The 23,380-nt window shown below is 64.9% G+C and overlaps 2 protein-coding genes across 5 annotated transcripts in view; both read right to left on the bottom strand.

The window, feature by feature from the left end:
* Window positions 1–7,469, bottom strand: part of THRAP3 (thyroid hormone receptor associated protein 3) — a 32,997-nt gene extending 25,528 nt beyond the window's left edge. For 2 of the 3 annotated variants that reach the window (XM_084300878.1, XM_084300880.1), the window contains exons 1-2: window positions 7,376–7,469; window positions 3,043–3,108 (exon numbers count right to left, since the gene is read on the bottom strand). The gene's annotated coding sequence lies outside the window, so the exon portion shown is untranslated. Of the gene's footprint in view, window positions 1–3,042; window positions 3,109–3,474; window positions 3,511–7,375 lie in introns of those variants that run through there. The other variant, XM_084300879.1, reaches the window with a different exon arrangement.
* A 374-nt stretch (window positions 7,470–7,843) lies between these two features.
* Window positions 7,844–21,599, bottom strand: MAP7D1 (MAP7 domain containing 1). 2 transcript variants are annotated; one of them, XM_084300451.1, is made up of 18 exons: window positions 21,465–21,599; window positions 15,536–16,201; window positions 15,337–15,405; window positions 14,513–14,676; window positions 14,172–14,286; window positions 12,697–12,807; window positions 11,165–11,287; window positions 10,859–11,001; window positions 10,597–10,730; window positions 10,251–10,501; window positions 9,994–10,168; window positions 9,755–9,914; window positions 9,220–9,324; window positions 9,037–9,090; window positions 8,902–8,959; window positions 8,642–8,759; window positions 8,370–8,569; window positions 7,844–8,281 (listed from the first exon to the last, which is right to left on the bottom strand). In XM_084300451.1, exons 1-18 carry the CDS (start codon window positions 21,523–21,525, stop codon window positions 8,271–8,273), a joined length of 2,718 nt encoding a protein of 905 aa, XP_084156577.1. In that variant the 5' UTR covers window positions 21,526–21,599; the 3' UTR covers window positions 7,844–8,270. The 2 variants fall into 2 exon arrangements, with proteins under 2 accessions (XP_084156577.1, XP_084156576.1); XM_084300450.1 differs by lacking the exon at window positions 12,697–12,807 and having other exon boundaries at window positions 21,465–21,587.
* Between the last annotated feature and the right edge of the window lie 1,781 nt (window positions 21,600–23,380).

Raw genomic sequence — 23,380 nt, 5'->3', positions numbered from 1 at the left:
AAACACTCACAGAACCACCTAGGAAGTTAGTTTCATTTTCTACAAAAAAAACAAGCTTTTTACCATTTGGATCAGACATTTGAAAGGCGTTCCTCTATTTAAACTGCAGTAGCCTTTGTACCAGCCAAAAAGCTCCCTCTCTGCAAGTTTAAAATCCCAGAAGGTAAAAAAATATGGATTGCTCACGGACCCTATTTCCCAATCTGCACTCTGCAAAGATAGCAGGACTGGAAAATGCTGAAACGAACAGAAAAATCAGCCCAGTGTTCTTTCTGAAGTGAAAACAATAAATTGGCTATTTATAAGCTTAAACAATAGCAATTACTGAAATCCATGCCTAGCAGAGGCAGAAAATCTGACCGAGCAATTAAAAGCGGAGTCTTATACATGATCTTGTAATTTACAGCCCTGAAAATACACCAAAGTGGTGATTTTTGATCTACCCCGCGGGGAAGCTGAAGAGATAAGCTGCAGCTGTGGACGTCAGGAGAGCTGGCCAAGAAGAAGGCTGTAAGGACTACCAAATGTTAGTCAGCAGACAGGGACATGAGTTAGGAAGCTGAAAGAAGCGTTGAATACAACTCAACAACCGTCAGCATCTCTTCAAACGCGTTTCAGCACGGTCTCATTTCAATTTAATACCTGGCTGCAGAACGCGAGCTGCACTGCCCGATACCAACCCGCTCTCTGAATGACACCAACGAGAACAAATTGGTTCAATAAGCAAACACGAGCTGCTGGGCTGATGTAAAAACCACACAGATCTGTAATAAATCTGGTGCTCAGCACTTCCCCTTGCACTCAGACTCCCTACTCCCAGTAACAGCACCCAAACGCCCGTGTCAAACCAGAGCAACGTCATTTTTTAGACACGTATCTGGCAAAGAATGAGATTTTATTTTCTTCTGCAAGTGCTCCAAAGGGTTATTTTTCATCCCGTGCATTAATTCGCTGCACTGCCCGCAGCACTTGGCTCTTGCACCTGTCGAGGCTGCTCACAGCTGAGGGGCAGCTCGCACAGCGGCACGCGGCCACAACACCCCAAACCCCTAAAAAGCTTACAAAAAGACACGTGGCACCTCCAATTCCTGAGTATCTCCCAGCCCTAGCAGATGAAAGTTTTCCTGGACTGAGGAAAGCCACTCCAGCAGCAGCAGCACTGGCTTCGCAGCTCCCTTGGGACAGGATTTATCTGGCGCTCCCTTCTAACAGGCTGAGCCAGCCATTAACCACGGTCACCCCCCCCACCGTGGAAATTAGTGTTAATACCCGCTGGCGGCCGTGTTTTATTGCTGAACCACAACCACACTGCTCTTAATGGTGAAATCCGAGCTAAAAATCGCAGCCCTAATCTCAGGGCAAGAAACCAGATCTGGAAGTTTTATCAAAGAGCAAATAAAACACAACCACAGCAGCTTTGGCTATCAAAGTGCCTACAGGAGGTCAAAAGATGAAAATAATATTCCGAAATGAGTCATGTTTGACAAATCTCAATATAGTGGAAGGAGAACGAGCCACCTGCATGGCTCCCACTGCCACCTCAGCAAATTAAAACGCCATTTCTCATCACACAGTTCAAGTTTCATTAAGGTAACGAGCAGAAGAGTGATTCCTCTTCCTACAGCAAGTATCCAGTGAACGTTTTCAGGAGATGAGTGTAAGAAGCCAAACTAAAGCCTGCGAGCACACCTACCAAGCTCCCCAGCAAAAATTTTCCTGGACAACGCTGCTAAAACGAAAAACAAAACAACTCAAAACAGTGTGTTCCACTTCACTACATGCCAAACACGCTTCGGGGGAAAAAAGTTCCGATTATTCTGCCATGGCAAGAGAAGCCTCAGTTTGTCAATAGCTGTTCCAATTTCTCTCCGCTCTATCTGCTTTCACAATTAAGATTTTCCTTAAAGTATGCTTGGGCTTGCAGAGAATTAAACTAATATTTTAAAAAGTTTGGCATTAAGTTTCAGCACTGCTTTCAGATAATTAAAAGCAGGTTCTATAGAATGGCTGGAAGATTATTTACAGGTTCTTCCAAAAAGGGCAGATTCTGCAGATTGCTGTGCTGAACAATCCCTTTCCAAAGAATTCGACCAGCTGTAAACTGATCGGTGACTAATTCTGACACCAGTTACTTGGCTAAAAACTGTTTTAGGCATCCTCGAGCTTAAAGTCTTCTGTTTTTATTCAGACCGTTTAGTGACATGGAGCTCAATGCAAACATATCCAAGAAGCTGATTAGAAATCAGCATGGATGTTTTTGTAACAGAAGTCAGGCAGCTGGATTTCCTGTTAAACACAGGAAAAAAAACAAAACTTCTATAATAAAAAGGGAAAAACCTTTCGACAGCTTTCTTCTTCCAGACCTACACAACGCAGGAACAGAGGAGCAGACAAGCAGAAAATTCAGATCTCACTCAAAACTACCTGCTGCCTTGCAGTGCAGCCCCACTACTCAGAGCAGTAGCTGGATGGGAGCTGAACCCTTGTCGAAACTGCTGGGGGCCTACAAATCCTTGTGAGTGCAGTTTTAGAGCCCCCAAGAGCAAGAGAAGCAAGAACTGCTCCAACTTATTTTACAACCAAAAGAATTTGGAGTCATGAGTGATGGAAGTTATTGTCCTACTCCCCGTGCAGCAACGGAGCAATAAACTGTGACCTCCAGTGAAGTTTTCAGCTCGCTCTGGTCCCTGCAGTCTGGAACCCAGCACACCACAAACGCTGCTATTTCCTTTGTCACAGTGCCCACAGTGCTCTTTAACCAGCTTGGAAGTTATGCTCCCAAAGAAACAGTAAGTGCTGGTACAAACAATTGAATTTGGGGTGTCTTCTGAAATCCACAGCCCCCAAACTGGGGCTGTCCTGAGGGATTAACACTCTCCACACACTCAACCTCTGGCAATTTTCAGTTACAAGCTGCAAAAAGCAAACCCAGTCAGGTATTTATTACCAAGCCAGCACTGGGCGTTAACTACCTTAACCTGAATCTTGTCACCTTAAGGAAAAAAACAAGGAAAGGGCTGCCCATGACCTGGCGTTACGCACCTCGTACAGGTCTCCCATCAAGGATGTTCCTGAACGTTGCTTTAGGAGAAGCAGTTGAGCTCTCACCTAGGGAAAAAAGGAACAAAAATTAAACCAATTGAGACCTGACAAGCACAGCACTGGGCTCTGCTTTTACCCACCCATCCCGACGCTGTTTCCCAGTAGAAGAGGCCACCTAAAGGTGCCCAGCGCAAGCAGACGGTGGCTACACAGACCTAAACTCAGGGAACTGATCTCAGCCATAGCCCTGAAGGAGCAATTAACTGCAATACCTCACACAGGGCCCAAAATAATCAGGTGCCAACCCCCAATGGTATCACACACACCGTCCTCCGTTAAGGCACAGCTCAGCACCGGTAACACTGAACCTATTAAGACCAGGATTTCAGCTCGGTGCCCCCACCCTGCCCCCCAAGCCATCCGTGTTCGTACTCTCAGAGCAGAGAAACCTCGGGGGTTACTTGCCCGCCTTTCATTTCTTCCTTGCACTCAACCAAAGGGAAAAACGAAACGCCAGCAGCGCTGGGGAGGAGCTGTGACACCAGCGACAGCAGCCACACCTCACAGCCAGGGTCTCTCCTTTCTCCCCCCGCCCCGCAGCCACCCCACAGCGCATCAGGACGGGCTAAAAACGGCCGGGTGACGGAGGTGGAGATGAAATGCTGAGCGGCAAGGCTTGCTCCGTGTCAGAGCAGAGGCTGCGAGCTGGGCTTTGCAGAGAGGCGTCGTCCTCGCACGAGTACAGCAGGGGAGAAAGGTGCCAAGCATTCTCCTGGGGTTTAGGACAGGAGGGCACTGGCAGAAAGCTGGTCCCGGGGAGGGAACTGTGCCCCGGACTGGATGTCATCTGCATGCTGTTATTTTTTTTATTATTTTTGTGTCATTATTTTAGCTTCCGGTTACCACGGAGGGGGTGAGCACAAACCCAGCGCCCTGCTGGCACACAATGCAGTCCCATGCCTGGCCTATTCATAGCTCTGACACCATGGCACTAAATTAAGCAGAACTCCTCACTTTCTTGGACCTAGCGGCGGTGACGGCCGCTGTCAGCCAGCCCCTGCTGCTGCTCCCTCTCACTGAGGAGGGAGGAGGATTTCCCTCGGGGCAGGAGGGGCTCCTGAGTCCCAAACCCAGGCTGCCACCCACAGAATGGCTCCCCCTCCGTCCCTGTCCCCGTTTCGGGGTGACTCCAGCACCAAGAGGAAGGAGGAGACGAGCCCTCGTGCTGGCTCCTGAGCTGGCTGAGCCTTTTTGCCGACCTACCAAGCCCAGAGCTGAACGGGGCCAGCTGGAAGCAGGCAGAGCAGGGGCTGAACACCACCTAAAGACCTCAACCAGCACAACCCCGGCGCCTACCACCCCCTGCTGACCGAGCCTCGCAGCAGCTCCCCCAGGAGCCACCAGCTCCGCTCCTCGTGCTCTGCCCTCAGCTGCCTGGATAAATGAATAGGCACCAACTTCACACCACGCAGCTCTCCGTGCTGGGATAATTCAGAGGAAACCACGACCCCCAAAACCGCCGGGATTATTGTCCTGGCAGAAATAAATCTGCTGTCCTGCGTGGAGGAGCACCCATTTTATATTCCCTGTTTCAAGCACGTCATGCTTTGGCTTCCCGATAGCACCAAGCACACCTGGAGGAGCTGGCCAGCAGCATGCCAGCCTCTAACATCACCAGCGAGCTCAGCGCAGGCCTGGCTGGAGCTGAATGACTAATTATTTGCTTAAGCAGGGCTTACAAAGCTTCCTGGCCTAACTAAGCTGCAGAAACCAGCAGACGGCTAAATTAAATTATCACGACCTGAGAGCAGAGCACATTTCTCGTACAGATGCTGTGCTCCCAGCAGAATTGGAAGAGTTAATGGCAGGGGGCACGGCTGCGCCGACATCTCGGCCCTCAGCTTGCGAGCAGGGCTTGCTGGAGGACTGAGGAGAACAGCAGGTTGGTTTTGTGCCCAGACAGATCTGCAAAGAGGGAATTAGGGATGAAGGGAGCAGGAAGGAGACATTACGGTGCAAGGAACAGGCACAACTTGTGCGAAGAGTGGTGGCAGGGCCAGAGGCTCGGCCTGCAGAGCACACAGCTGCCCCTGTCAGCTCCACGCGTCCCACATGGATGGATCCACTCCAGGGAGCTCACAGCAAGCAAGATACCAGGAGGAAAACATCACAGATGCCTCCTTGTCACAGCCAGGGGGTTTCTTTACCGTAAGCTGGCAGGTAAGCATCGAAACATTGCCTCGTTTTTATTCCTGGATGGAAAAGGGTGCAAGCTCCAACGCCCCTGTGTTCCCCCGGGGTGAGGCTTCTCCCTTTTCTCCCCGAGCAGCAGCCCCAGGCAAAGCAGAGCGGCGTCGTGTTTTGAGAAGGAACAGCAAGGAACCGACACGGGAAACTTCCTAAGGATGTCTGGGGTCACTCCCCAAATCCGCTTGTCACACACGTCCCTCCCTGTCCCTGCTTTAGGAGCAGCCAATTCACAGCAGGGAGGACGCGAAACAAAACCGGGAAGCAGGATCCAAAGGAAATTGAGACCAGCACAAAGCCCTCGGCTCTGCAAGGGATCCCACGTCACGGGAGCGTGCATTTTAGACAGCTTTCCACAATAACTGCCCGATTTTATCCTCTTAGCTGCTGTCAGGTTGTGTAACTGGCGATGCAGTTCGCACTCAGCCATTTCCCTGCTGGGCTAAGCACCTGCAGAGGTTCAGGGCAGGCAGACCCAACTCCTGCATTCCTAAAAAGAACGCAGGGCACGTCCAGGTACCCACCCTCCTGTCTCCACAACACGCTCCCATGAAGGCAATTCGCAAGGCCAAGCTTCAAAAGGCAGCTGCTGAGGAACGTTTAAGTGAGGAGGCTCAGGTTATGCAACACAACCCCACAGATCCCCGTGGCCGCAGCACTTGGCGGGGCTGCCCACACAAAAGGCACAAAACTTCCCCTCGACCTTCCCGTGAGCAATTACGTTAATTACCTGCCTGCTACTGGAGGGAAGGAATACTGAGAGAGTCCTCTGCGGGAAGGAACTGGATGATTTGGGTGTGTGATCTTAGGAAAGAGCATCCCAAAAGCGTCCAGCAGGTAAGGAAGGGCCCCCTCCTCCTCCCACCCACCCAGTTACAACCCCATGCCACCTTCCCAATGGTTACACTTGTTCATCACACGTTTTTTTCAGGTCTTCCTTCCCCTGGGACACACTCAGAGCCCACGAGGGGCATTCCTGCTCTCTGATCCGTAAGGAGGAAGCGCTGTGGGACACGTAACAGCACACACCCCATGTGGGCTCATGCGCAGGGCCAGCGAACAGATCTTATCCCACAGCTTGCACGGCCACCACAGCGAGCGTGGCCTGTTCTGAACTTATCACGTCACCTTCTGACGTGTCGGTGCACTCAGAAAGCCGTGCAGGAGGCAATTAGGGGAACAATTAGCTTGTAGAGACTTCAGAACGTGTTTATAAAAGCCTCGGGCACTTTAACCTCGCCCAAACAGCACGAGCTAGGGAAACGAGGTGTCACAGCATCCCGGAATCATCAGGGTTGGAAAAACCCTCCAAGATCATCTGAGTGGATCACTCCCCTACCCCCACCCCCTGCACCACGTCCAACCTCTCCCTGAACACCCCCAGGGACGGGGACTCCACCACCTCCCTGGGCAACCCGTCCCAACGCCTGAGCGCTCTTGCTGAGGAGAAATGTCTCCTCATTTCCAGCCTGAACCTCCCCTGGCACAACTCGAGGCCGTTCCCTCTGCTCCTGGCACAGTTCCCTGTGAGCAGAGGCCGACCCCAGCTCCCCACCCCTTCCTTCCAGGCAGTTGCAGAGAGCAGCGAGGCCTCCCCCGAGCCTCTCCCGGAGGTGCCGCAGGGCTGGGGGCTCAGAGCACGGCCCCGCTCCGTGCCACAGCACCGGGGACGGGGCTGTCGGAGGGGGGGGGGGGGGGGAGGTCCCCGTGAGCCGAGGGGGGGATCCCAAAACCTCCAGGGCCGGGCTGGGGGGGGTGGGGGGGGGGCAGCGGGGCCCTGCCCAGCCACGAGGCCGCGGCGAGGCCGAAGCCGGGAGCTCGGAGCGGGGCCCAGGGCCGGGATGGGGGAACCGGGAGGGGGCGAACGGGGAGAAAGGGAGGGAACTGGGGGGGGGGGGGGGAGGGGAGGGCACCGTGAGGAGCCCGCGGTGAGGCCCGGGATGGGTGTGGGGGGGCAAGGCCTGGCCGGGAGCGGCTCGGGCCGGGGGCTGGAGTGAGGGGAACGGGGCTGGGGGCGCGGGGCAGGGCCCGGCGGAGGGGCAGGGACGAGACGGGGCCGAACCGGGCCGGGCCGGGCCGCACTCACCGGCCCCGCTCCGCCCGCGGCCTCCTCAGCAGCAGCAGCAGCGGCGGCGGCAGCAGGCAGGCGCCTCCACCTCCCCTCACGCACTTCCGCTTCGCGCCCTCCCTCCCGCGGGGGCTGCCGGGAGTCGTAGTCCACCCCCCCGCTTCTCTCTTCCGCCGGCGGCGCCGCGCGGACTACAACTCCCAGCACCCCCCGCTCTGCGCGGCGCACGCCGCGGCTTCCGCCTCCCTCTCCCTCGCCCGCTCCCTGGCGCCAGGGAGGGCCGCAAAATGGCGGCGGGGCCCTGGCGGGCGGTGCCCGGCCCTCAGCGCCCCGTCAGGGGCCGAGCCCCGCCATTTGCCTCCCAAACCCCTCATCCCCGGGGACGAAGCGAGGCGAGGCGCGGGCGGTTATCCGTGTTTTATTGTTGGAGGTTGTCCAAATGCACGACACTGACACGAGGGCGCGGGCAGCCCCCCCCCCCCCCCCTGCAGCCCCCACACGCCCACCCCCGGCCGAGCTCTATTTACATTATTCACATCCATTGTACCCAGCGAGTTAAATAACTACATTATTACACCACACGTCCAGGGGGGTTGGGGGGTGGAGGAGGAGGAGGCGGCTCACGGCAGGCTGCTAGGGTGAGGGTGTCAGTCTGATAAGGTGCATGTTTAAAAAAAAGAAAATAAAATAATAATAAAATGAAATAAAAACGAGAACCGAGAGAGAAACCAGGAGGCCCCGGTGCGGGCAGGGGGCCTGGCGCCGCCCGGGCTCCTCGTGGCGGGGCCGGGTGCGGGCGGCGGGCGGAGGGGAGCAGCGCGGTGTTTGTTCTGACAACAGCTACAGGGCTGCGGGGGGCCGCTGGTGGCACGTGCGAGGTGGCCCCGCGGGGACATCTGCCATGGCCGGGCCCTCAGAGCACTTCTGTGGGGATGAGGAGAGAAAGAATCGCTGTTAGAGCCGGGGCGGCCGCGGTGGCGTCGCCCCCCACGCAGCCCCCCGCGTCTCTCACCTGTGACCTGGGGGGGTTTGACCACGGCTTGCTTGAGGAAAGGCTCCTTGTCTCCGAAGGGGATGATGCTGCCGGGGCTGCTGCTGTGGTGGGAGAGCTCCAGCAGCTCCGGGGAGCCCTCGGTGCCGGAGAAGCCGTTCTCGTGCTTGCCGGGCTGCACGCCGTTCACCACGGGCGCCGCCACCTCCTTGGCCGGGGAGCTTTGGGGTGGGAAGTCAGGTTTGAGCCGGGCTCCCCGCGCTCCTCGCCCCGCTGCCCGTCCCTGTGCTCACCTCGGCTGCAGCCCCTCGCCCGAGGGGCCCTTCAGCGTCCCCGGCGTCCCCGTGCTTGGCGTCTCCGTCTCAGGGAGCTCCTCGGCCTTGGGCATTGGCCCCGCTCGCTTCTCACGGCCTGGGGACACGAGGAGAGCCCCAAATCAGACCCCCAAGGCATGGGGCATGGCGAGGCAGAGAGCAGGATGGCTCTGGGGACCCCAGGCACCTCAGGGTGCTGTGGGTGCTGTCCCCAGCCCTGCAGAAGGGACTGTGTGTACCTGTGACATCCTCCTGCTCGGCTGCCTTCCCGTTCATGATCTTCTTGTCCTCCTTCTTCTGCGGGGAGAGGAGAGCCGTGAGGGGCAGCGGCAGGGAGGGGAGGGGGCTGCGGACCCCGCAGGGTGGGCACCCACCTTGGCATCTCCCGCGTCCGACTTGCGCGTCCTCTTCATGATCTCCTCCAGGCGCTGCGGGGCAGACGGGAGCTCACACATAGCCCTCGTCAGGGGGATCTGCCCCAAATTTTGGGCAGGACCCCTTGCCTGGGGACTCCCCCCATCAAGTGCCACGCGCTCAGGGGAGCCCCCAGCCCTCACCTTCTTCCTCTCCAGCCGCTCCTGCTCCTCACGCTGGAAATGTTTCTCCCGCTCCTGGCGCTGCCGCTCGGCCTCTTCGCGTGCCCTCGCCTCGGCCTCTTCCCTCTGGGGCACATTTGGGGCAGCAGGGACAGATGGGGTGGGGACAATGGGGACAGGCTGAGCAGGGGGCTCTGCAGCACCCTGTCCCGTGTCCCCCGGGATGTGCTCCCCACACGCCACCCCCTGCCCCGGGCATGGCAGGGCTGGGCTGCTCCACGCTCCTGCATCCCGCTGCGGGGGGACCGCAGGAAACCCTCCCTGCCTCCATCCTCATCCTGCCTTCATCCTCCAATCCTGCCTCCATCCTCCAGCCCTGCCTTCATCCTCATCGTGCCTTCATCCTCATCGTGCCTTCATCCTCATCCTGCCTTCATCCTCCAACCCTCCCTCCATCCCCCAGCCCTGCCTTCACCCTCTGATCCTATTTCCACCCTCCACCCCACCTCTCCCTCCCCTCTCCCTCCTCTCCCCCCCGCACCCCCCCACCCCAGACCTGTCTCTGCAGCCTCTCGGCCTCCTCCTTCTCAGCCCGAGCCCTCTCCTGAGCCTCGCGCTCCTCCTGCAGCCTCCGCTCCTCCTCCCGCTGCCGCGCCAGGGCCTCCCTGCGGCTCTGCTCCTCCGCCGCCCGCTGCGCCCGCTCCTCCTGCAGCCGCCTGCGGGGAAGGGGACCCTCAGCGGGGTTTTTTGGGAAGGGTACCGGGGGGACAAAGCCGGGGGTGGGGGGACGCCCACCTCTCCTGCTCCTCCTGCTCCCGACGTTCCCGTTCCTCTCGCTCCCGCTGCTCGCGGGCCTGGCGCCGCTTCTCCGCCAGCAGCCGGGCGGCCTCCTCCCGGTCCGTGGTGCCGGCCGGGGGTCTGCTGGGGGGGGTGGCCACAGCGGGGCTGGGGGCTGCAGGGGCCGGGGGGGCTGTGGGGTGCACACAGAGTGAGTACTGCTCCTGTTCTCCTTGGCCCCGCCGCCCCCATGGCCGCCCCCCATCCGTACCCACCTGCTGGGGGCTCTGCGGGCACCCTGGGGGGGTCGGAGGGGGCCGAGCCCCTCTCCTCCTCCTTCTTCTCTCGTGCTTTCACCTGGCCCTCCTGCTCGCCCCGCTCGTCCCGGGCTTTGGCACGCACCTTGGGGGACGAATGGGCGCTGCGGGGCAGGGGCGGCTTGTGGGGGGAGCCGAGGGCCGGGCTGGGGGACGCCGGGCGGCCTTTGGGGGTGGCGGGGGACGAGGGACGGTTCTTGGGGCCGGGGCTGCAAACGGAGAGAGAAAGAAGGGGGGGTTAGTAGGGCCGGGGTGGGGGTTACAGCGTGTCACAGGGCACAGGGTGGGGGTTTTGGGGCCCTACCTGCTGTCCCCTGCGGGCAGGAGCCGGGGCTGTGCCGTGGGCAGCGACTGCCGCTTCTTGAGGCTGCGCTCGCGGGACAAGGCGCTGCGCTCCTTGGCATTCTCCCGCTCCTTCTCCTTCTTCTCCTTCTTCTTCTGCTCCGGCCAGGGAGAGACAGCGGCAGTGTTTGGCACGGCCGGGAGCCGAGCCGTGCTCCGGGGCCGTCCCGGCACAGCCAGCACAGCACCCCGGGAGGGGTGTCCCCGCGGGAGGTGACACTCACGGGCGAGGACTCGGTGCGGCGGCGCGGCGTCACGTCGGGGCTGCCGGCGGGGCCCTTCCGCCGCTCCCAGCAGCGGTGCTGCAGGCGGTGGTTGTGGCAGGGGCTGAGGGGGCTGGCGGAGGCCGAGCGGGGGCACACGGGCACTGGGGGGGAGTCGGAGCAGCGGCGGCGTCAGAAGGCGAGCGGCACAGCTCCGGCACCACCAGCTCCTGGGGGCTGCAGGCTCCTTCCTCGCAGCCCCGCGGCGGAGAGGTCCCAGCCCCCTGCCCCCTGCCCCGTGTGGTTCTGTGCCCCCCGTGCTCTCACCCTGCTCCTTGCCGTTCCCAGCCAGCGTCACGGCGCTCCGGCTGCGCGCGAGGAAGGAGAGGGTGGGCGTCATCAGCCGGTCCACGATGCTGCTCTCCCAGGGGCTGAGCTGCAAGCTGCGGTCTGAGAAGGGAGAGGAGCCCTCAGCGCTCCCCAGAGCCCCCCGGCACCACCCCGGACCCCTCTCCTTCAGCCCCACAGCTGCCAAGCCCAAACCTCAGCTGCAACGGGGTTGTCCTGGCACGGACAACCACAGCACTGCATGGGCGCACGCGCTGGTGGGTGACCAGGCACCCATGGGACGGCGCTGCGGCAGGACGGCGACGTTATCCCCGTGCCCCATCCCGAGATGCACCCGCAGCGAGCATCTCGAGCAGCGTTGGGGCCAGCTCTGCTCCTCACCGCCCTTTCCACCAGTCCCCTCCTCGTACCCGACGCTGGCGCACACCCTCCTCATGCACCCTGTCCCGGTGAGACCGAGACCAAGCCCTCGGCGCAGGGCTGCTGCAGGGCACTGCACCGTGCCCTTGCCCCAAAGGAGACGCGCTGAAGCTGCCGGGCGTGCCACGGGAGCCAGACCAGGCTCACAGCACCCGAGGAACTGTGGCCTGCAGCCACGCTGCTGGCTCAGCTGGGCAGGGGGACGCTGCCAGCTGCCCTCCGGTGCCTGCTGCTGGCACCCAGCGCCCCACGGCCACATGGATAGCACCCATAGGGACCGGGACCCTGTGCTCCTCTCCATCAGGATCCCTGGCAAAGGCAGGGAGCAGCGCCTTGCTGCCAGGAGGGGAGAAAACAGAGAGGTTGGAGCAATGGTGGGGACCCAGCACCGTGCCCAGCACCAGCACAGGGCACAAGGTGAAGCCGACAGCCCCAGGGGTGCCTCCCCCGGCTGAGCCCCAGCGCGGGGGCCGTCGGGAGCCGCCTGCATCAGCTGCTCCAGCTATTTATACCCGGCGGTGCGCACCCATCTCCAGGCAACCCAGAAACACAACAGCAGCCCCGGCGCTGGACGCAGCCCCACGGCACGGCCAGCAGCCCCGGGCAGCTCGCCCAGGCCACCACGACCTCACGGCACCCTGCACGGCGCTGCACCCACGGTGCCCTGACTCCAGGATGGGCATCAGGGTGGGGCACCGGCCCCGAGCAAGCTCTGGAGGTGGGCAGCCTCGTGCTGCAGCCGCCTCTGCACCCATCGGACACAGCTCGCACAGCACAGGGAGCAAAAAGGCTCCCTGGTCCCAATCCCAGTCCCTATCCCGGTGCCACCACCCAGTGCTTCTCCTCCTCCTCCTCCTCCCGGCCGGCTCTGCCATGCCCCGTGGCTGGGCAAGGAGCCACCGGCCAGCTCCAGCCTCCTCCTGCAAGAGAAAACAGCGAACGGCTCCTCCTCTCCGCGGGCACCGTGCGGCACGGCGGGGTCGGGGGGACGTGGGTGGGGGCTGCCTGCCTATGGGGGGGGGGGTCCCTGACGTGGGGCGGGGGCCGGGCTGTGCCCCCCTGCGCTGCGGGCACACGCAAAGGGCTCTTACTTCTACTGGGAGAGTTCCAGAGGGTGGCGGAGGATTTGGAGAGCCGCTTGTTGATTATAGAGTCGACGTGTTTGGGGAGGTTTACAGCGGACACCGAGCACCGGCTCGCACCTGGAGGAGGGAAAAGACACAAGGGCATTAAGGTCGGGGGGGGGGGGCGGGGTGTGAGGGCTGGGCTGGGGTCCCCCCGCATGCAGCATGCACTGACGTGGGGCTGTGGGGCTGCGGAGGGGCAGGGGGCAGGAGGAGGAGGTGGTACGGAGAGGCTGGGACCGGGGGGCGACGTTGTCCGGGCACCGGCATCGCGAGCTCCGCTCATGCTGGAGTCATGCAGGGATCTTCGGGGACCGCAGCAGCTCCTGGCCCTGCCACTTTGGGGTCCCCACAACCCGGGCTGGACCTCGGAAGCTGCCAGCCAGGAGCAGCAGGACTAGACAGGCACGGGACAACTCTCACACCAGCTCCTGTTCTCCGTGGCAGCACCGGGATGGTGCCGGGGGACAGCAACGCCTCGGCAGGGTGCCGGCACCCCTCTGCCCTGGGCGGGCAGACAGAGAGCCCGCTGCTGGAGAAGGCAGCAGCCAGCTCAGCAAACCACGGCGCTGGGGGCAGCGCTGGCCGCGTGCCCCCACGGGAGGTGGCAGGGGGACACGGAGGGCGTCCCCTTGCCAAACCCTGCCAGGCACCGCACGGCGGGGGGAGAAATCTGCTCCCGAGTGTGCCACGAGCCACACAGCACCTGTACAAACCACTTCTGCACACCCAGCACCTCTACTCAGCCTCACCAGGCAGCACCACGCACCCGACGCCGGCACGTGCAGCCCGGCCAGGCACTGCTGGCACTGCTGCAGCCACCCCGTGGCACGAGGGGAGCAGCCAGAGCTCGGGGACGCGACGCTCCCCACCGTGCTGTTGGCCGTAGCCCTGTCCACTGGAGGTCCACTGGGACCTCCGCCCGCAGAGCCGTGGTGCCAGCACCACAAGGGAGGTGTCCCCGAGGAGAGGAGCCCGCTGTGGGGCACGGCATGGCCGCACAGAGCCCTGCTCACCCCCACGTTGGGGCCAAACGCTGCCCCTACACAGCAGGGGCAAAAAAAGGACTCGAATCCCAATGAGTCGGCGACGTCCTCGCACAGCTCCACAACCTCACCCCGGCTGCCAGAGCCACACAACGCCCCACAGCCACCCCACAGCCACCCCACGGCCACCCCACGGCCACCCCACGGCCACCCCGCAGGGCGCAGACTGCAGGAGGGAGGATGCAGCCTCCGGTCCCAGCCAGCCTGCAGGGCACGGTGCCACGAGAAATGGGAAGAGCTGAGGGGTCCCAGCGGGCCCCGGCACAGCGCGGGGCGACGACGCAGCAGCAAAGCAGCACTTTGGGTTTGGTGGCACCCATCCTGCTTCACCTGAGCACCGCCGAGCTGTCAGCCAGAGCCCTGGGGGCCCCGCTGTGCGCCCAGCCCCGCACTCACCGTCCTTGTGCGCCGAGGAGCCGTGGTGCAGGGCCCCAGCCCACGACCACCGCTGCTGCCGGATCTCTGCCCACGTCTTCTTGGCCGAGCGCTGGATGGCCGCCTCGTAGCGCTCCTGCCCGGGGAGAGGGACGGGCTCAGGATGGGATCGGGCACGGGAACGCCCGGAGAGCCCCAGCCCGGGGCTGTCACAACCACGGGGACACTCGGAGAGAGAAGGGGCAGTGGCACCCGCCCTGGCTGAGGCACCCGTGCGCCCGAGGAGCCCAGGATGGGCTGACGGAACCCCGAGGGGGCTGCACATCCCCGCTGTGCCAGCCCCCAGCCCCCCCCGGTCCCACCTTGTTCTTCTCCAGCTTCTGCCTCTGCCGCTCCTCCAGCACGGCGCGGCGCTTCTCCGCCTTCAGCCGCTGCTCCTCCAGCCGCTTGCGGCGATCCTCCAGCTGCTTCTCCCGCAGCAGCTTGGCCTTCTCCTCCTTCTCCAGCCACAGCACCCGCTTGGCAGCTGCAGGGGGGAGCCCGGGCAAGGGGGTCGCACCCTCGCACAGCCCCCCGGTGGGACGCAGCTCCCCGGGGACCCGGAGAGCCCCGGTACCACGGTGGGGCCGCGTGGCGGTGGCCGCGGCACGGGGCCGAGCGGCTCCCCGGGTGCACGGGGCCGGCAGCATCGCGGCGTGGCGAGGCGAAGCGAGGGAGGAGTTTGGGCGAGGACAAAAGGGAGCCCGGGAGCCCGCCGAACCGCTCGGGGGAAACAATGGGGGAATGAGGGTGGAAAGAGCGCGGGGAGCGGGGGGCCCCATGGGCGGCGCGGGGGCTCCGCCGCCCCGAGCTGCTGCCTGAACGCGGGATGGAGCCGGGCTCCCACGCAGCCGGGGGCACCCACACCAAACTGGGGGGCACCGGGGAGCCCCGAGGTCATACGGTGTGCAGGGTGACGCAGTGGGGTCACCCGTGTGGTGCTGGGGGGGGGGCAGACCCGCAGGCACGGCTGCTTCTGCCCCGCGGGCTCAGCCTGCTAATAGCAGCTAATGGGATTGCCAGCGAGCCGGCCAAGCTCCTTAGCTGCCCCGCCTGCCCCTTTCCCATCCACTTTCCCTCCCAGCTCCCCCCCGGGGGGTTCCCGGCACCCCAAATCCACCAGCCCCCCCGCTCCCCTGCTGCTCACCCAGGTACTTGGCCCGCTCCTCGCGCCGCTCCTTGGCCTGCTTGTGCCTCGCCTGCGCCTTCTGGGCGTCTGCAGTGGGGGAGAAAGGCTCAGAAAAATGGGGAGAAACAGCACCCGTACCCGCACCCCGCTCCCCCACGAGCCACGAAGCAGCACCCATGGGTGCCAGGGGTCATGCTGCGCCCCCGGGGTCACCCACCTTGCTTGGCTCTGGGGCTGGCGGCCAAAGCCGGCGATGCTGCAGCTGGGGCCGAGCGGTCACCCTTGGGGGGCACGTCCTTCGGGGGTCCTGCCGCGCTGCCCGGGGGGCTTTTGGCATCGGGGGGGGGCCCTTTGCTGGCGGCGGGGTCCTGGGGGGTGCTCCCGGGGGGCAGCGTCTCTGCCGGGCAGGGGGCAGCAGGGTCGGGGAGCGGCTGGATGGTGGCGGGGGGCGATGCCTCTGCTTTGGGGTGCCCCACAACGGGGGGGCAGGGAGGGCCGGGGGGGGGCTGCTCGCACCAGGGGGGGACGCTCTCTGCCGAAGGGGCCATGGTGGGAGGGATGGGGGAGTCGGGCTGTCCTGATGGAGAGGTGGCTGTGGGGACGGGGTGGTCACGCTGCGGGGTGCTGCTCTCCGTGGAGGGGGGGACGGGTGATGGGGGCTGTCCTGGGGGGGTGACAGCAGGAGGGACGGGCGGGATGCTCGTTTTGGAAGGGGTGACGGCCAGAGGGGTGGGTGATGGGGGCTGTCCTGGGGGGGTGACGGCAGGAGGGAGGGGTCGGTCGTGCTTTGGGGGGGGGCTGTCTCCGTGCAGGGTGCCCCCGGGCGAGGGGGGCTGCACGGCGAGGGGCAGCACGCTGTCTCCCATCGGGGACGGTGTCTTCCCTGCAAGACACGTAGAGCAGAGGCAATCAATCCACGGGGGGTGTCAGAGCACCCCCATCCCCGTGGGACCCCCCCACACCCCCCCCACACCCCCCCAAGCCCCCCCACGCCCTCCCCACGCCGGGTGCCAGGCGCACAAAGCCCAGCGCCAGCGGCCGGGGCTGCGCCAGGCACCGCGGCCACAAAGCCGCCCTTCTTCCCCCGGCAGCTGCCGCCCCACGCCGGGCACCCAAGGGTGGGTTGGGGACTCGGGGGCACCCCGGAGGATGCGGGGCCGCTTCCACCGGCGTGGCCGGAGGCAGGATGGGCGCGGGCCCCTCATCCTGACGTCAGTGCTGCTGCCCGTGTCCCCCAGCGCCGCGGCGCGCTGCGGCCGTGGCCCGCGCACAAGCATGAACTCATGCCCCAGGAATGCACACGAGGCCGCCGCAAGAAAACAACCCCCTCCCCGCGCAACGATCCCGCGCCGTGGCCGCTCCGTGCACCCCGGGGTGCCCCCTCCGCCCCCCCAAAAAATAAAAGCAGCGCCCTCAACACGGAGCGCCCGGGGAAGCGGTTCCGTCCTCAGCAGCCCTGCTGCAGGTCCTTGTGCAGGGGGTGCTGGTGGCTCTGTGCAGCTGTGGGGTGTGCTGTGGGGCCACCCGTGGGTGCTGTATGGCCGTGGTGATCAGCAACCCCATGCAGCCCATCAGGAGATGCACCCTCAGGGATCGCAGCCCCGATGCCCAAGCAGCAGGAGGGGTCGCTGCGTCTCCCCAGGAGTGACACCCACGTCCCCGCTGGCTGCACGGGGACCCGGTGAGCCAAGGAGCTGCCCCGGGACGCGGCTCTCACCCCGGGGTGCTGTCAGGCAGGGAGCTCGGCCGTGTTTGCAGAGCTCTCCGCAATCTTCGGAGACGGGCAAAGTATGGGCTGTGCAAACACCGCCCGGCGCCGCTCCTCCGCACGGCGGCCAGGGGACAGCCCCGGGCTGCGCGGGGAGGCACCGCCAGGAACCCCTCCACCCATGGGCGCAGGGCTCCCAGCACCCACGCTGGGGGCTCCGCAGCTTGCGGGGAGCTCCGGGCGCTCCCCGGATGGGCTCGGGCTGCGTCGGCCGCCCCACGGCAGGACACGGCCAGCCCCAGCCCTCCCGCAGCCTTTCCGGGTATTTTGTGCCGCAGGAAGCCGGCCCCGGCCCTTGGCCCGATCCTGCACATCCCACATCCCGCAGGACAGCCCCGAGGCAGGCTCCGCACCCGCTCCCAACGCGACCCAGCCCACGGGGCCACCACCACTTGAGCCGAAGCCTCAGGGCCGCGCTGACACCTCGCAACAGATGCAAATAATTCCCCGAGCCCCCGAGGTGCGCCCAGCCGTGCCGGGGAGGTGCCACCCTGCCACCCATCGCCGCGGGGCACCGAGCCACCAGCACGGCCCAGGGGAAGGATTCTTCCCACCCCGCTGCCCGCAGGGATGGTGGCACCCACGGCCGGGGCACGGCCAAAACTCCGGGAGCCACAGCCCAAGCGGGGCCAGCCCTGAGCCATCTGTCCCTGTCGCTGCTCCGGCGCGGCAGCTGCCCTGAAACCCAACGCTGCCGGCGCCCAGGCGGGCGGGGGCCCCTCTGCCCCAGCCTGGGGCATTCCAGAGGGGATTAGCTCCCGGCCCCCAGACACGGCTCCCATGAAGCCCCCAGCCCGGGCGGCACTGGAGGGGGACGTGGGATGGTGCTGTGCCCGGAGGAGAGGGATCAAAGCGTGCTGCGGGGCTGGGAAAGGTGCTGGGCACCCGGCAAGGTGCTGCACCCCGATGCCAGGAGCAGCACGGGGGCAGAGCTGCGGTGCCAGGAGCCCATCCCGGCTCTGGACACCAGGCATCGCGGTGCCATCGAGCGCCACCAGCCCCTCCGGCACGTGGCCGGGGATGCTCAGCCAGGCAGAGGCAATTTCCCGGTGCCGTGAAGCGAGAGCACATCGAGGCCCCGGGGGCGGCTCTGGGAAGGAGAGCATCCCACGACGGGAGGGCAGGGGCAGGGGAGGGCAGCCCGGTGAGCCTTAACCTCAGATCCCCTCGCTGTGCCCTATCCTCACCTACCCGCCCCGTGGCACAGCCGGGCCCGCCGCGGCATCCCCAAGCTGTCCCCAGTTTGGGCAGCTCTGGGGACGTTGGATGGGGCTGATCCTGACCCCATAAGGGGAGGTGGGCACAGCGGGGGTCTGCCCGTGGCTGCTGCAGCACCACCCTGATGAGGATGGGGTCCCAGTGCCCGGACAACAGCCCCTGGTCACCTTTGCCACCACCACCCCAGGGCACGAGTCCCTGCACGGGGACAAGACCCTGATGCCAACCCCAGCCCTGGAGCCACCGATGGCTCCCTGGAGCCTGCAGCCCCGTGGGGACACACGCACACCCTCAGCCCTTCCTCGTGCTGCCCGTCTCCAGCTGCCTCCCCCACCTGGATGGCAGCACCAGGAGGGGGGAGGATGCGCCCCCAGGACCACTCCTCGCCCCCAGAGCCTCTCCTTGTCACCAGCAGGTCCCAGCATGGCACGGAATGGGGGAGGCAGCAGCAGCCCCAGGGGCTGGGATTGCTCTGCGGGTGCTGGCATCCAGCAGGGACAAGGCCACCGGAGCCCCGTGGGGCGCACGGGGTTGCTCAGAGCCCCGGTGCTGCCCCCGTCCCTCCCCACCTCCCCACGACTCACAGGAACCTCAGAGGCATGCCCTGCCCGGACCCACCCAGCTCCAGGGGATTTGCCCGTGCTGCAGCATCCCTCACACCTGACGGGGCAGGGACAGTGAGTAAGATCCCCAGCACGTCCCCAGCACGTCCCCAGCACGTCCCCAGCATGTCCCCAGCACGTCCCCAGCACGTCCCGGCCACCCAGACGGGCGCAGCGCTGACGCGCCGAGAGCAACAAGGGGAACTTGGGAGCTGGGATCTCGTGGCCAGAGCGGGGCCAGAACCCAGGGGGGGGTTTCCAGGGTTTAAAATACCCTGCAGAGGAAAGCAGAACGCGCCGGAGCTGCTCCCGGGCACCGCCACCACCTTGGTGATAAAACTTTCCACTTGGCCACGGTCACGGCGTGGCCCTGGCCGGAGCGAGGGGCCTGGGCACCTGCCTGCCGTCCGTCTGCTGCCCTCGTCCTTGGGGTGCCCCACGCCACTGCCACCCCGTGCCCTGCTCCTGCAATCCTACCCGCGAGCATCACAGAGCCGGCTCGGAGGCAGGGCCCTGCTCCCATCAGGTTCGGGCTCGGCACCTCCGAAAAATAAATCCTGAGCCTCGTAAGGTGGCTGCGGGCACCTACCGGGGGCTGGGGGGCTGCAGGATCCGGCTCCGTGCCGCTGCCACTCCGTCCCCGTCCCCGCAGGGAGCCCTGCGAGCTGGTTATTTTGGACATGGCACCACGGGACCGTCCCAGCGCCCCGTCACGTTGCCCTGACGCTTTCCCAGCAGCGGCTCCGGAGCCGGGCGAGCGCTCTCGGCGCTGCCTTCCCCCAAACGCAGGAGCTGGCGGGCGACCAGCTCGCCCTGCACCCTCCCTGCGCTCCCTGCCAGGGGGGAGGAAGGGCTGGAGAAACCGAGGCAGACCCAAAGAAGCACCGAGCCCTGCCTGCTCCGTGCCCCGTGCCCTGCTCCTGGCCGTGCCAGCTCGCCGTGGGGCGGCAGCCCCCGTGCGCCCCTCTGCTGGATCCTCTGCGCCCCTCGAGGAGCCTCTGTGCTCACTGGATTCCAGGACGAGGCAAACCCTGCAGGTTTGGGGCCTCCAAGCTGCGTTATTTCGGGAGACACGCAGCAGCGTGGGCTTCCTGGCCCTTTGGGTCCCCCACGCCAGTGGTGCTGGGGGGCACTGTGCAACCAGCAGCTGCGCAGGAGGATCCGCGCGCACGAGGGGCCCAAAAACCTCGTCCCCAAACACCCCAACCTCGGTCCGTCCTCCACCAGCCTCCACGGGGGCCAGTGCCTCTGCACAGGGGGGGGTCAGGGAGCGTCCCCCTTCCCCACGCAGACCGGGGAGGGCACGGAGAGGGAAGGAGATGCAAGGGGAGGCAGAGGAGGGAGAGGAGGCAGACAAGATGTCTGCAGCGCCCTGTCACGCTCGCTCTCCGCAGCCAGCTCGCTCAAGAGCCTGGGATAAACGGCGAGAGGCAATTTGGGTGCTGGTGGGGAGGCCGCCAGCTCGTCCTGCCCTCCTCCGAAAAGGCCCGGGCGGCCCAGGCCGATGAATCACGGCGGCGGCGCGGCCCTCCCACTCGGGGCTGCGGCGGGCACCGGGGGCCGAGGGGGAGGGGAGCCGCCTCTCCTCTTCCTCCATCAGTGGGAAGCGGCCCCGCCACAAAGCCCTGCTTAGTCACAGCCCCTCTCCGGCGCACACCGACCCCGCCAGGGCCAAAGAGCGTTTGGCCGGAGCCCCTGGAAGAAAGGAGCCAAAACAAAGCGGCGCCCCGACACCCGGCCCCGCTGCCCTCTCCCATTTCGGAGAGGTCCGGAGGGTTCAGCTCCCCCCCCCGGGGCACCCACGGAGGCAGGAGGGCACCGTCCCCATCGTCCCCATCGTCACCTCCCCGCCGGGCACCGCTCTCCTCGCCCACGCCCCGGCCAAGGTGCCGGCACGCGGCAGCGAGCGCGGCACGAGTGGGGTGTGGGGAGCCGGGGGCCACCCACGCCACGGCACCCGCACCCATCGACAGCTCCCCGGGGAGGGTGTCGGGGTGCCCGTGGGTGCCGGGGCGAGGAGGGGGAGCTGGGTGGCAGCACGGCCCCGGGGAGGTCTCGTCAAGGGCAGGCTCCATCTCGCCGCAGCGCCGCGCCGCAGCCGCGGGGCCGGGGGGCTGCGCGCCTCCTTCCCACCGCCAAAATGGAGGGACGGGCCCGCGCCGCCGGGCTTTGTCCTCACGGGTGGATCCCCAAACATCTCCAGGAACCCCCTTTTCCCATCCGTGGGGTCCCCCCTTTCCTCTCCAAGGACCCCGCCACCGCCCCAGGCCCCGACGCATCCCCGCTGGGCTCCGGCATCCGCCGCGCCGAGGGCCGCATCCGGGACCCCCACCCGAGAGCGGGGCAACCCCTGCGGCTCTTTGGGGCTCCCTCACCCCCATCCCCACATCCTGCCCCCCTCCCTGCCCTCTCCCCCAAGTAGCGGGGGCCGGTTCCTGCACCCTCACCCCCCCACCCCCACCTCCAGCCCCACCGCCCTGCTCCTGGGTGCCCCCTCCCCAAAACCCCAACCCCAACCCCAAGGGGCCCGATCCGGTGCCGGTTCCCCAGAGCCTTACCGGGGGCTGTTTGGGGTTGGGGTTGGGGCTGCGGCTCCCGCCCGGCGCTGCTCCTCTCCATGGCGTGGCGGGGAGGCGCAGAGGGTTGGCCGAGCCGTGCTGAGCCGTGCCGAGCCGTGCCGCGCCGCCTCGCTCCCCCCAGCCCGGTGGGGGAGGACGCTCCGAGCTCCCCGCCCCGGTCCCGGGCCTCCGGTGGGGTTGGGGAACCGGGCAGCCCAGGGGGGATTCGCCCACCGACCCCGCTCCGTGCCCCCCAGGCCGATCTCTCAGCCCGCCTGCATCCCCGGTTCTTTTCTCCCAAATTCTGGGGTTCGCTCCCAACGGCGTTTGGCGATGCTCCGGCCACCCGCGGGACCCTCTGCACCCCAAAATGTTGTGGCCAGCGCCACCCGGGTCAGCTCTCCGGTCACCCCAAAAGGACACGGGGTTCCCATCGCAGAGCCCCAGCTCTTTGTGGGGTCCCCCCCGCTGTCCCCCACCCACCCACACCCTGCTCGTCTGCCTCCAGCGCCCCGGGATTGGGGGCTTCAGCCCCACGCATCCCACCCCTACCCCAATATGGGGCAGGTCACGGTGGGACCCCCCCTTTCCGAGAGGGTCAGAGCCCCCCAGCTCAGCCCCTGCCCCATGCAGCAGCCGGCAGAGCTCGTGCACCCCAAAACATGAGCACTGGGGATCCCCAGGAAAGGGGGAACAGCTTGTGCACCCCAAAATATGGGCACTGGGGATCCCCAGGAGAGGGGGCAGAGCTTAAGTACCCCAATACCTAAGCACTGGGGATCCTCAGGAGAGGGGGAACAGCTTGTGCACCCCAAAATATGGGCACTGGGGCTCTCCGGGAAAGGGGGCAGAGCTCGTGCACCCCAAAACATGGGCACTGGGGATCCCCAAGATAGAGGGCAGAACTTGTGCACCCCAAAACATGGGCACTGGGGATCTCCAGGAGAGGGAGCAGAGCTCGTGCACCCCAAAACACAGTCAATAGGGGATCACCAGGAGAGGGGGCAGAGCTCGTGCACCCCAGAAGCAGCGGGGCAGGCAGGGACCTTGCTGAGCACAGGCTGTGATGATGCAGGATTCGGGTTCGTGCAGGCAGCGCCTGTTTTGGGGATGATGTCAGCGGGCCAGGAGATCCCCTGCCATCCCTCCTCCTCCTCCTCCCCTCCCCGGCAAACAGGTTTCCCCAAATCCCAACCCTCCTCTCCGGAAATGCATTCCTCTGACTCAGGGAGCGGGGCAGGAGGGGGTCTGGATAAATTTGGGGGAGCACGAGGGCCACACGGGGACACCCAGCTCCGAGCACCCTTGGGATCAGGGCACGGGGAGACCTCGGCAGCTGCCAGCAGGGACAGGGTGACCCCGCTCTGTGCCACCTCCAATGTGGCCACGCGCACCAAAACCGCCCCAAAACCACCCCAAAACGCCCCAGGGCTTTGTGCTGCAGGCTCCTGGCCGGGTCAGAGCTGTGGTTTCCCCGAAACTGTTGGCAGCAGACTCCCCGCCGGGGGAATGCTGCGTGGCCAAGCCTGGCTCCGGGAGCCACAGGGCCCTCCGGGGACAGGATGGGACGGGATGGGATGGGAGCACGCAGCCCAGGAGCACATCCAGGTGAACCCACAACCAGGTGAACCCACAACCAGAGGTGAAACCAGGACGGGGACGGGGAACGGCCCCACTCCGAGCACAGCCGAGCCCCCCAGCACGGTGCACGAGGGACCCAGGGAGCGGGGCCAGGGCCACCCCACATCCTACACCGACAGCCCCTAAACCCTTTTCCTGGTGGAGCCACAGCCCTGCACGTCCCAAGGGGGAACAGGCAGGGATGGTGCTCTGTGCCCAGCACCCCAAAACCAGCCTGGAGTTGGGGGCACGGCGAGGAAGGGGCCAGCACAGAGGTTCAGGCCCTGGCGTGGTGC

Source organism: Netta rufina, assembly GCF_964035555.1.
Source record: "Netta rufina genome assembly, chromosome: 23".
Lineage (NCBI taxonomy): Eukaryota > Metazoa > Chordata > Aves > Anseriformes > Anatidae > Netta > Netta rufina.
Note: the sequence above shows the minus strand (reverse complement) of the source record. Positions and strands in the feature narration are given on the sequence as shown.